At 39.8% G+C, this 13,228-nt stretch overlaps 1 protein-coding gene across 2 annotated transcripts in view; it reads right to left on the bottom strand.

The window, feature by feature from the left end:
• Positions 1-2,895, bottom strand: part of PPP1R13B (protein phosphatase 1 regulatory subunit 13B) — a 72,868-nt gene extending 69,973 nt beyond the window's left edge. For both annotated transcript variants that reach the window (XM_035551274.2, XM_035551273.2), the window contains exon 1: positions 2,615-2,895. In XM_035551274.2, the coding sequence (XP_035407167.1) occupies positions 2,615-2,623 (9 nt within the window). In that variant the 5' untranslated portion in view covers positions 2,624-2,895. The remainder of the gene's footprint in view (positions 1-2,614) is intronic.
• Positions 2,896-13,228: the final 10,333 nt, after the last annotated feature.

Consider the following 13,228-nt stretch of genomic DNA (forward strand, 5'->3'; position numbering starts at 1 on the left):
CACACTGATTTGAAAATATTTTGCTTTTAAATTAGGAATAAACAATGATCACTGTGGGCTTGCTGGGAAAGGTCTTAGGCTGAATACATGATAAATGTATAGTCGTTTGGGAAAATAAATAAATAAATAAAAACCCTTTTTAGAATTCACCTAGAAGACAGCTTAATTCAAAAAGAACCACTGCAGATACCCATCTTTGGTTTGTGTTTTATCAATTGTTATCTATCTTCACAGATCAGGAGCACGTGCAGCGATTAGGAAGATATTAATGCACACTGTAATATTCAAGATCCACTTGTGTACTGTCTAGTCTAATATAAAATATGCCTCAGGGATGATCTTTCAAGAAGAGCTGCAGTTTCACACAGAATTAACCAAAGTGCAGTCCACATCCCATTACTCCTTGGAAGCCAAACTGTGTTCAGAACTAACAATAAAGTTGTTTTTACATTTAATAAAAACAAAGTAGAGTAAGCGATATGGATTTACATAGATCCTGGCAGGAAAAGAAATCACAGATGATGAAACCTTTCATAAGTAATTCTATTCCCACATGGAAAAAAAAAATAATCTACCACCACCACACAGGAAAAGGGAAAAACAAAATAAATTTAAATATATAGATAGATAGATCGATCATTCAATTTTCTATTTTTCAGATATGACTTCTTTCTTAAAATTGACTGTATGGAATGTAAAAACATTACCAATCCAGAAATGGCCTCAATAAAGTACTTCAAGTCTGATAAATGCAGGTCACTAAAAAATGAGAAAAGTTGCATACTTTTCAAACATTTCAATTTGTTGACAGAAAACTGTAGCTATACCCACTTGTTACAATTCAATAATTGTAGTATTATTAGTCTGTCCTCCTCCTATTACTATATACTTTTGCTAATTATGGAAAAAAAGAGGATCAAGGCGCTTCTATGAATTTGAATACAAGGAATTCCATCACATAACAAGTTAGAGTACAAGCTTTTCCTTTTTCAGAATAAGAAATCTCAAAAAAAAAAAATCATCCAGTACTACAGCCACATGTTCACATTATCTTGATATTATATGCTGATTACACCAGTAAGTATCTTCCCCCCCCCCCTCCTTGCAGTCCAGAAATAAAATACTTGGGATAAAAACCTGGCAGACTAATGGCACTGTTAAAGTGTCCATTTAAATGCACATATTCCCAACTACCTTATGACAGACAGTCCGTAACAGCATTTAAAAGCTCTTCAGAAAGGCAAAATATTTATTATTTTAGGATTCAGATTCAGTAAGCTCTAATCTACAACATTACTACCACTGCAGCAAGGTAATTTGTTTTTATTAAAACTCAGCCGCCAGTATTAAAACGCTTTGAAGTACATTTCAAAAACATAATACAAGTCTGAATCTTATAACACTTTCAAATAACCACAAGCAACTGCTATATTTAAACAAGCACGAAGGCAACAACACCAGCAGAAACACTCATCCAGTAGTTAAAAAAAAAAAAAAACACAACACAAACACAAGAGGGACTTTTACAGAAAGCCAATCGCCGCACTACGGAAGTTATGACATTCACCTGAAACACACACGAGGCAGCAATGGGAAGCAAATACATTTCTCATGACCTGGCCTGTCATTGGCACGCCGGGCTTTCAGTAAGAACGCGATGAATGTAAAGCACAACCCAAGGTGCGCTGGAAGCCGAGAGAGCTGACGGTCATCTCGGCGTTGCTTTTGCCAGCCAACGTCCAGCTGGAGCAATTTCGCCGATACTGAGGAAGAATTTCGGGATTTTGGGATCTGGAGCGAGTTCACAGGAATTCTCTCTCAGTATCGGTGTTTTGGTACCTGGCAACTAACTGGCAGCTGAGGCACGGTGACAAGCTCGCCATAATGCCTGCTTTTAATCGCTACCTGGACTCTCCAACCTGAAACTTTACGTCCAGCTTAAGCCATTCACTTCCTCCTCTCAGCCTCGAGGCAAAGGACCCGATACCCCCACCGAAACCCATTCTGCTGCGGCGCCCGGGTTGCAAGCGCTGCAGAGGACGTGTAAATAAAACCCTCTTTTCCAGTGGGATCAGCGAAAACACGTGAGCCCTTCCTCGGAGCATCTCCTGAACCCACGTTTGGGAGCAGGCAGAGTTTGAGAAGGACCCCCCGACAGGAGGGAGCCCCCCTGACAAGAGAGCACCCAGGAGGGACTCCCTGTGACCGGGGGGCACCCAGGAGGGACCCCCCTGACAGGAGGGACCCCCAGACCCGTTCGTGTCTCGGTCTCAGCCACGAGACCCAGGCTGGCAGCGGGGCTCCCCGGGACCGGGGGAGGGCTGCGGCTGCCGTGAGCAAGCCGCGGTGTCACCGACTGAAGCCCAGAAGGCTTCAGAAGCCGGAGCTACCTGCCCGGCGGGAAATAATATTAAATAACCCTAAAAAATTTTTAAAAATCGGTGTTTCGAAGCGGTTAAAAAAACAATAATCACCCGAACCGAGGAACAACCGCGCCCCCCCCCGCAGCCCCCCGCGGACACGAGGGGGCGCCGGGGGCCGGGCACGGGCGGAGCCCGGGGGGTGCCGCGGCCCTGGGCCTACGGCAGGGCGGGCTCAGCCCCTTCCCACTCACCGGCATCATCGCCGCCGCTGTCGCCGCCGTTCCCCAGCCAGCCCCGCTGCCGCCGCCGCCGCCGCCGCCGCCACCGGGCCTCGCCCGGCACCGCCGCCGCTCCCCAGCCCGGAGGCCGCCCTTCTCGCTCGGCCTGGCGGCGGTGACAGGTGCCCGGCGCGCTGCTCGCTGCCCGCAGCGGGCGGAAGGAAGGGGCCCAGGCGGCGGCAGCGCCCGGCTCCCAGCGGCCGGCTCCCGGCTCCTAGCGCCCCCCGCCTGCCGCCGCCTGCCTCCTGCCGCCGCTTCCTGCTCCGCCCGCGCCGCGCCGCCCCGCCAGGGGTTAACGGCCGCCGCCGCGCCATTGGCCCGGGCGGCAGCGCCGGGGGCGGGGCTCGGCGAGGCGCGGGCACGGCGGAGGGGGAAGGGAGGGGGGAGCGGCGCGGGGGCGCGCGTCGGGGCGGAGGGGGCGTGGGGAGCGTGGGCTGAGGGGGGCGGCCATGATGGAGCGGGGGGGTGTGCCCAGGGGAGTGAGTGGCGGCCTCAATCCAGTCAGTGTGCCCCTGCCCGTGGCTGGGGGTGGACCTAGGTGGTCCTCAAGGTCCCTTCCAACCCAAACCATGCCGTGGTTCTGTGATTTCGGTACAAAACCGCACATAACAGCACTCCTCAAGGAGCCTGGCGTCACGCTCCACCATGCTCCATTCTCCTCATTAAAAGCCAGCCTTGGTTCCTTCGCTTCTCCAGGGCCTCTCCCCGTAGAGCTGCGGCAGCAAGATGAGAGTTAACAGCTTGGAAGGAGCCAGGCACGACGCGAAGTCAAAACAGCACCATATGTTAGTGCTGCCGCACATGCGATGTAGACAAATTTCATATTGTTGTGAGTCTTAAATCCCAATCTGGAAAACACATCGACCTACACCGTTCCCGTCAGTGGCTGATCGCCAGCCTTTGTTACTTTGCTTGTAGATCACTGCGACAGATCTCGGCTGGGAGTGAAAAAAAAACATTAACTGTGGAAGTTTTGGGGAGGACCTCAGGTACTGTTTGTGTAGGTCTCTGAGGTTAAGCAAGATAATATCAACGATAATTGCATATTAATCTCAAACATGAGCTTGTATGTTAAATTTAACCTATACGGTAAGATTCTGTACCAGATAGTTGTGTAAATTATCTTAATGCATATGTGCCTAAGACTTCACGACGTGTCCCTGTCAGTGTACTTGCAGGATCTGGTTTGAACGTTGTGATAGTCAAAGCTAATGCTTATCTTGGTCCTAAAGGAAAATCCAATTAGCATCACAAGATAATACTTCATCGGTTTGAAATTATTTTGCAAGTATTATTTGGAGTGCTACAAGCTGACAATACCCCTATTATCATACTCAGTTTCTTGTAAGCTATGATTCCACCTCCCACACACAGCTTTAGAAGAATATGATACTTCTGACCTAATAAATAACTTTCAGATCTACTGGGAATAATGGTATTAATTCTGCAATTAAGCTGACCTGAAATAAAACAGGCTATAAGGGGCTCATAATTAAATTATCTTAAAACAAAACAAAAAACGTGGGTGGAGTTATCTTCAGCAAGTTGATATTGAACTTTAGTGAACAAAAGAATAACAGAGAATAAAAATTTACTCTTTTTCTTAGTACTTGGGGTGAAATTCTTAATTTTAGCAACAAGGGATTTATGAAACTTTGTCACAATTGTTCTTTAAAAGTTACTGTCTTGTTAATTAACCAGGTTGGATATTTTTTTGTTAACTGGAGATTCTTAAATTATAGTTTATAAATTCTTTGCAGGTATACGTCATAGCTGACCTTTCCCTGTTTTCACTGATTGTTAATGCAAGCTGAAATACTAAAAACACTACCCTGGTATTATTTTCCCATTGCATTGGCAGGAGTGCTGACACAATGAAAATTGGGAGAACAGGGTGTAGACAGTTGCCACCAGGAAGGCAGGCACTCCTCCATGCAGTGTCTCCATTGGAATAATGGCCTCTGGTATAAAACCTTTGTCAGCCTTTAAGACAAGTTGCTTTTGGCTGGTGCAGGTTCAACGTATACAGCAACCAGATAGACTGGATACTGTGGACTAGGAGGAAATGCCTTTAAAAGGTCTAGTACATACTTTATATGCAAGTCTGCTCCTACTCCTATTTCTACTTGCCTTGGGGAAAACAAACAAACAAACACAAAACCTATTGCTTCATCCCTTCCCATCTACACTTTCCCATAGAAATGATGAAAAAAAAAAAAGTTAACCAATCTTTACGAATCATAAGACTGAAATCTGTGCCTGTACTGTGGTAAATTAACATCTTTCTTGCAGAATAATCTTCTTGAGAATTGCTCTTTTATTGGCCAAGAGGCAGAGCAGCCATTATAAAACCTTCTGATTCCAACTATTCCAACTTGAAACATCTACAGGTGTTTTGTTTACTGTGAGCAGGAAAATGTTCGCTTGTAATCGTGTACTTTTTTTTTCTTCCATGCTGCCCAAGCATTTCCATACCAAACTACTGGTCTACCTGTAGAAATTACGTTGCTTGGCCAAAGGGGCCAATGATACCTACAAGTCAGTTGCCTGTTTTAGATAAGTGAGGTTGTGTGAAAACAGACATGATTTGAGGAATGCCTGAGCAGATAAGGTAAGAGAATTTATCTGTGGAAGCAGATAAAGCCAGAGATGCAAAATCCAAGTTACTTGCTTCCCAATACATTCTTTGTGAGAGGTACTCTAAATTCATGGGCCTTTTTCTAAAGTAAAGTAAGTGTTTATACTAATTTGTTGGTATTAAAACATATTATGCAAATACCTGGTCTGCTTGGTATTAAAAAAAAGGCAAAAAAAAACAACAGAGCAACACTATTTAATTTCTGTTGAAGCCACTATAGCTTAACAGATCTTTGTTCAACCTATATTCATTTAAAATGAAGAATTGCTATTGCATACTAGCAGTATAATTAATTTTTGAGATTTGGGCTGAGCTCTTGTTTAGCTAGAATTTGAAACTTGATCAAAATGTATGAATTATCACCAGTATTTTGTGAAAATAATGGCTACATAGAGAAAAAATATCAAAATATGTTTTGTATTTAACACAGATTTATTAAAAAAAAAAAGTATATTAACTATAGTTAGTAAATCGGCTGGCCTTTTATATGATCATGCACGACATTCTTAGGAGAAGCAGAGATTCCTAAAGATGCAGATGGGAGACTGGACAACTAATGAGCTTTTTCACAAGCATTCTCGACAAGGTTCCAATTCCTTTTGGTGTGTGCTTTGTTGTTTGTTCGTTGTTATTTTTTAAGTAGCTAATGGCCAAGTTTTCAAATGTACATATTTTCAGATTTTTAAAGCTACCAGGTCTGAACTTCCCCCGCTCGTTTTTTTATGCGTACATAGGAGGATGGAAATGAGTTTTCCTGCCTTCTCAGATCCAAGCTCTCTTCAGTTTTGCATTAACTGGTTGAGGTGCTTTTCTGGAACATAAGAAAATGTTTTCAGGCTTTGGAGGTGTCACAGGAAAATAAGTGTTTATTTTTAATTAATTTAAGACTTCGTTATGTGGGGGATTATTTTAAATAACAGGTACTCCTATTTATAGACAGAAAGAAATGTTCTCGGAGGTCAAACATTTAGGGTGGGATACGTCTCTCATCCAACCTTAGTACCTTAGAAGTTAGACGTGTAGTCTAAATCCATCATCTGGGCTCCTTCTGTAGATAAGCTGGGATGGGAGGGAAAGGAGAGAGGCACTTCTGCAGGCAATTCATTCCATTCCGAGATATTCATCCCACTATCTAAATGTCTTGGTCTTTGAAGGTGCCTATCTCATATTGATTAAAGATGGAGCCTGCATGACTAGCTGAGATTAGAGGGGAGGCTTCTAGATAGCCACAGTTAGGGTGGGTTTCCTCACTTCTGGCTGAACAAAATCTCTAAGAAGTGAGTACCAGAGGGTTAGGTTTTTTTTTGTCTTTGTGTATTACAAAAATGTTAATCTATTCTTTTTAAATAGCTTAGTGGATTACTTTATTACATAATACAACTCTCTTTCCAAAAAGTAGATTTTGTGTTTGCTGTAATGCAGGAGGAACTGGCCAGGAGCAGGTAAGCGATTTCAGAAGCTGAGTTTTGCAGGTCCTTCTAACTTCCCAGGCAGGTGCAGTGTGCTGTACCAGATGATACCGGTAATTTAAAATCTTTACTGAAATACTGTGTAAAGTAAATGTGTGTGTCTAAAGGAAAGGTATTTTAACTTGTTACTATGGCCTTTAGTAGCCTTTCATTCCAGATTCAAGCAGACTTCCTAAGGATGCAACAAAAAGGAATTGATACTGAACAATAGTCATGCGCTGCCATGTTTGAATTCATGTATAGCTGGTGCATTCCAATCCCACCAAACCAGTTCAGAGATAAACTATAAATAATAACCTAAAGGAAACACTTTGATGTCTGTTTTGTATACAGTCTTTGAGACACGTGAATAGGAGAAAGACACTTTTTCATCCCTACCTTGTAATATTCTAAAGTAATGTATGCTGGACCAGATGACTAATGTTTTAAAGTTTGCACAGCACAATGCACACAGTGCATCACTCCGAAAAGGAGCATAATAATTAAAGCAGAACTGAAGCCGTGTGATCTGCTTACAGGCGAGCTGTGTGCACTTCTTGGGGATTTGGGTGTCTGATACGTCATGTGTTCCGGCGCTGCATTTAGTGGATTAGAGATACAATTTATGTTATTGTTTACAGAAATTACATGCTTAATCCAACACACATGATGCAAGAAAGCATACTTAGTGGAGAATGCTTTGGCCTCATTGGGAATGTGTTGCTATACATTCTTATAAAATTCTTACACTAACAGGTATTGTTAATTTTTTATGGTGTAGCTACAGAAGAAATAGCTGTGTAAGACATTACACGCCATTCTTTTTACAGGTGCAAAATCTTCTGCTCCCCTGTAATTTATGATGCAGAAAGCATTAACTATATTAGAAGGAGGAGGGAAAGCAATAAGATCTCCTGGAAGAGGTTCTCTCTGCTTGTACCTTTAGGTTTACAGTCAGGCTCTCAAGATGTTTCTTCACAGTTTTTTTAATTCTAAATGTGGCTATGTGTGGAAGCATTTGTGACTAACTAGCTGATGGGATGTTAGTTGAAATGATAGTTAAAGATGGGATAGAGTAACAAGTCAATCCTTCAGTCTTTATTTGTTTTTATATGCCACTTTGTTTTGTATGTATCACTTTCTAAAGTTTGAGGGGAAAAAGGATGGGTCATGTCTTAAGATTGAGTCCGTCTGTTTCATTTGTTCCTGTAAGTCTGAAATTGTTCTCAGGTATCTCAGCTATGATTCAGTGAGTCAAGTACTCAGGTTTTCTTGACAATTTCTGTATTAAATGATTTAAAATACTCCCTCCCAGACAGAGACCTAATGAACAATTCTGTGACACTAGATTAGTTTTAACCCCATGCTGCAAGAATGGTGGGCTAATCTTCAACTTTTCTATTAATCATCACTTCCTTGGTTAAGATAGGCAACTGCTTTGTTTACTATAATTGAAAACATCCTGCTTTGCTTCCTAATGCTTACCGCTAGATCAGATGCCAATTTGCGTTCATTTTGTGTGATTCCCATACTCAAACACAGTAATTCCTAATTTGAAATACGTTTCTTCTAGAATATGTCTTACTGTTAGTTAGCTTACTTGAGGTAAGTAGTCAAGGATTTTATATACACACATATATATGCTCGAGGGTGGATTTCAGCAATTACTGAGACAAGGTGATGTGCAAAGGAGGCTTGCAGAGAAAAACAATATTCACATATGGTAGGAGAATGAAATTATAAACCAAACTAAATGTCTGTTTTTTAAAGAAATAATAATCTGTTTATATTCTGTATTTAAACCACCAAATTATTAGGACTAAAGTACTGGAAATAAAAGCATTCTTTACCTTTTTTTGGTGTGTTCATTGATCACAGATTTTACAGATCTGAATGCAGAAGGTAAGTTGACTCCAAAAACACAGTACAGGGTATCAAATGTATTTAGATAAAATACATAGGTATGGTTTAAGATACACCTCTATGGAAAACATTTCTGTGATGTATAATGTGTTTAAAAAACGTTAAGTGATCGCTTTTTTTTTTTTGATTACAAAATGATTGTCAGAGCATCGCTGTTTTCTATACAGGTGTATACAATTTATTTTGAATCCAAGTTTTTCTATCAGAGACATCTTTTAGTAGTGCATTTTGATTGAAGAGCACCTGCACCCTCATAATCTGACCAGCAGATGCAAGCTAACAGATTTGCAGTGTTCTTTCCATGTTATAAGTGAAAATACCCAGTGTTTATACCTTATTGATGCTTAAGGTTCATCCTTCTAACTGTATAAATGTTGCTTTTCCAGGTAGGGTAATGATGTTCTAGGCCAGGGAACATTAATGAGGGAGAGGTTGGTGGTTGTCGTTGTTTTTTCCTAAATACCTTTGGCTCATAACCTTCCAGAACCATATTTCTGTATAATTCCTGTTGTTACTGTGACAATGCCATGACAAGGTTTACTGAAATTCTCAACTGGATAAACATAATGTCAACAGCAAAGGGTGATGAACTGTATTGGCATTGATGGAACCCTCTTGAAAATGATTGAGTTAAAAGCCTTAGAAATTGTGACAGTAGAAAATTTATCACCAGTACCTGCTTAGCATCTATTTTAGGTTGATTTATTCAAAGAATATATCATAATATGCAGCCAAACCTCAGGAGATTGGAAAGAATGGAAAGGACCACGTTCTTCACAGTGGAGTACACACAATAATAATCTACTTGCTTGGAGATGATTAGATGCTACTTTAAAGGTTTGTATATTGCTTATGTCTCCAATTCAAAACCAGTATTTCTGTTCTGTAAAAGGATAAGCTGCAGCACAAGTTAAAGTAACTCGTCTTTTCTGTTTTTATTCCCATTGCTATATGAAAGTTCCACGCAATTTTTTCTTGCCTTCTGCTTCTGTCCTCCTAGACAGGCCTGAGTACATGTTTAAATTAGTAGCCTTCATTTAAAAAGGGGTGTGATAGTTAGCATTAATAAGAAAGAATGCATAATCTGAAAGCAAAGTAAAAATATTTTTGTTAAGGTACATTATTCTAAGATTAATTAAATCAAAGTATACTAAAAAGTATTTATATCTTAGTGTTTACTGAAACAGACTGAGATCCCTTGTTAAGACTGGTATGTCTGCAATTCTTAGCCTACTGAAAAAAAGGCAAAAATTAATTTTTTGCTAATTATTTTTTGCTAAAAACAAGTCTTGAGATTCCAACTGGGACCATTTTTTTTTTCAAGCTCTATCTGATATGATAATATCATGGAATACAACATGACTTACAAAGGACTATAAGGAGAAGACTGTAATTTCAGATACAGGGGAAGTTAAAGAAGGCTATTTTTGTGTACAAGTACACTCAAGTAAAAGATCTGAAGCGTCAAGACTAAAAAGTCATTGCTGCAAAACAGTATAGCTTAAGACTGGTATGTACATACTCAAGGTAAGTATGGAGTTAATCAAAAATTGGAAATGCTTCTAGTGCGGAGGGGGAAAAAAAGTATTCTTCCATGTATTTTTGGTCCTGTATCAGATGCCTTTTCACATTCTATTCCATTCTATTAATCCCCTCTTCCCTTTTAATAATGTTCTGGTTGTATTCACAGTTTAGTTGTTGCAATTTTGCTTGTTTATAAAGCATTCCATATGAAATACCTCACAACAGTTCTACTTAATACCTAAAGAATTCCCCCTTAATTGCAGTAATTCTTAATATTATCAAAAGTATGCTAAACACAGCAGGTTAAAACAAGAAATAAAGGACTACAACTGATACTGCATGAAAAATCTGTGTAGGCAGAAGTAGTCATCACAGATGGGATTCATTCAGTATACTGCTGTTAGTTCTACCACCCACAGAATCTTATTATCATTTCCTACCAAACGCAGTTCATTAGCTCTGAAGAAATCTCTATTGTTTGTTTCAGCAGATAGTTGAAGTTACTGTGATGATATATGGATACTAAGTAGTTAAAGGTCATGCCAATTAAAAAAATTGTTACTTTAAGTTTCTAAAGGTCATAATTAAAAGTGTTTTCATTTGATGACAACCAGTATAACTTCTGATTTAAAGAAACACTTACAAACTTATCCTTTATTACTGAAACTGAAAGTATTCCTTCTACAATGATAGAGCATCAAGATGTTGTCCATTCCCTACTTGTTAGTTTCTTCTTCTGTTCCAATTAAATTTATAGTAGAAATTTGAGCAAGTGACATCCCGCCAGAGGAAGGATGCAAGCTTCCACCTTTTTGCTGAAGCACAAGCTGACATTCCTGATTTGTATACAGGGCGGAGTTCTGCATTCTTTTTATTGCTGTGAGTGTTGACAGTGATGACAGTTCTTACAGGAGAGACAGTTCTTTGATCATGTGTGTCACTCGCTATGAGGAGGAAACTTGCATTAAATTATTATTGTAAGGGACTTGACTTAGGAGAGCTGGTAGAGTGAATGGACGTAAAAATTCTGATCCATCTGCCACTTTCTTGGGGAAAAAAAAAGTCTGTGTTACAATACAAGTTATAAAGCAACTATGGTGTAAATAGCTGTAGATGGATCCAAAGCAAAACAGAAAAAAAAATGTTTGCTTTACTACTTTAGAGAAAAACCTAGAATTACTAAAAATTGCCCAATCTTATTCACAAACAGTTGTATCAGCACAACTAAGAGAAGCACAGCACTGTGGTATAAGGGTGGAAACTCCACACACACAGGCAGAGTACTCATTCTGTTAATCCACAGCCAAAGAAGTGCAGTACACTTAACAGAATTTAATTAAAATTTCCAAAGAATCCATTCTTGTCGTGGTCAGTTCATTTTGAGTTAGGGGAGAGTAATTGTTCCTAAGTAGTTTGCCTGCAGCAATAGAACAGAATTCAGGAATTTCTTGTTTATGAGTTCCTCATAAATTACCGAATCAGTCACATGGCTTTATAAAGTAAAGAGTATTAGCTGCAAAATGTTAGTTGCTAAAGGTAATGAAATTAGTATGAAGAGCTTGCCGTTCAAGAACTATCTCGTAATTTCTTTTTGTTCCTGTTTACCAGATTGTTAAACAACATATTTAATGCCTAAGGGAATCTCCTATCTCACTATTCCTTCCTTCCTAGTAGCTTTACAGATTTCCGTGAATGAAACAACAGATTTCAGATGTTGATTTCCTCACTTAGTTTCATTGCAGCCATCTGGTGGTGACATCACACATAATCACCTGTGTCTAACAAGCACCTGATAGTTCTTCTTTGGGGACTGAAATGAAAGTACAATACACACACACACCAGCTCAATATCAGGGTGTATTTGTACTTCAGTGATTTACTATCATGATTAAGATACACAGGAGACGACTTCAGCTGTTTTAGTTAATTTAGATCATTTCCTGCAACTTTACTCATCCTCCCCATTAACATGAATACACATTTGTTTTTTTTTTCCTGAGGTAGACATTAAAGAGGTTAAGTAGGTTGGGCCCTGTGACTAATGATTCCTTGGCTCTGACTGTATTTTGTTCTTCTAGAGTATTCCATGACACTTTATTAGCATGCAGGGGATACTCTGAGATTCTCAGCTGTAAGACAAGACTTAGAAATTCACGTTCTAGAAATCTCATAGCTTCATGAAGAGAAACTGTGGCTGTAAGACTGAGCTTCAAGCTAAAAATACAGAACTAAAATGGTAAAAAAAAAAAAAAAAAAAAAAAAGACAACCACATCTTGCATTAGCATTGTCATTATGTTAGACTCTGGTTCTGAATTTTCATGTTCTGCATTGATTAAGAAAAAACACAACACAACACCGCAAAACTTGGTCAAGGTGATGCTGCAGTAATTGAATGAGGCTGTTCAAACTCTGTAAGAGTTCGTTGTTCCACTAACGCTGCAAAAGCTTGGTTTTGTTATTGCCAGTGCCTTATCACAGGCAACAAATGAAAAGTGCAATTGGGAACTACTTCACTACACAAAGTGTGAATTTAATCCTCTCCTTTTAGAAATGTCAGCAATATAAACAGGCAGCAGCTAAATGAACACACCACAATCTGACAATAAGCAGTAAATATTTCCTCTACCAGTGCTGAGTTGTGAATGATGGTTAGTATTACCTACATGGACAAAACCCCTGGTTTTAAATGGTTATTTGCATACAAAATGAGCACATTCAAAAAACCCACATTCTAAAATGAGTATTCACTGCAGAGACAGTGTTTTGTAGCGCTTCTCCACCTAGGGCTACATTACAGATGCCAGTGCTGCAAGTAAACTGATTACTCCTTTCACACCTCACAGTAAATAAGTGGGACTTAAAATGCCTTGTCTAACTTTCCTCTTTTGTCTTCTATGCTGTAGTGTATACTTCAGCACTGAGGAACAGAAAGCGTATCAATAGTACTACATGTATCACCTTATGGGTGTGTTGGTTTCTACTTTTGAGTCAAGCACCTGACTGTCAGTTTCCTCAAGTGAAAAAAAATGAAAGATACACAGCAATTTTACTTC

This window comes from Cygnus atratus, chromosome 5 (genome assembly GCF_013377495.2).
Source record: "Cygnus atratus isolate AKBS03 ecotype Queensland, Australia chromosome 5, CAtr_DNAZoo_HiC_assembly, whole genome shotgun sequence".
NCBI lineage: Eukaryota > Metazoa > Chordata > Aves > Anseriformes > Anatidae > Cygnus > Cygnus atratus.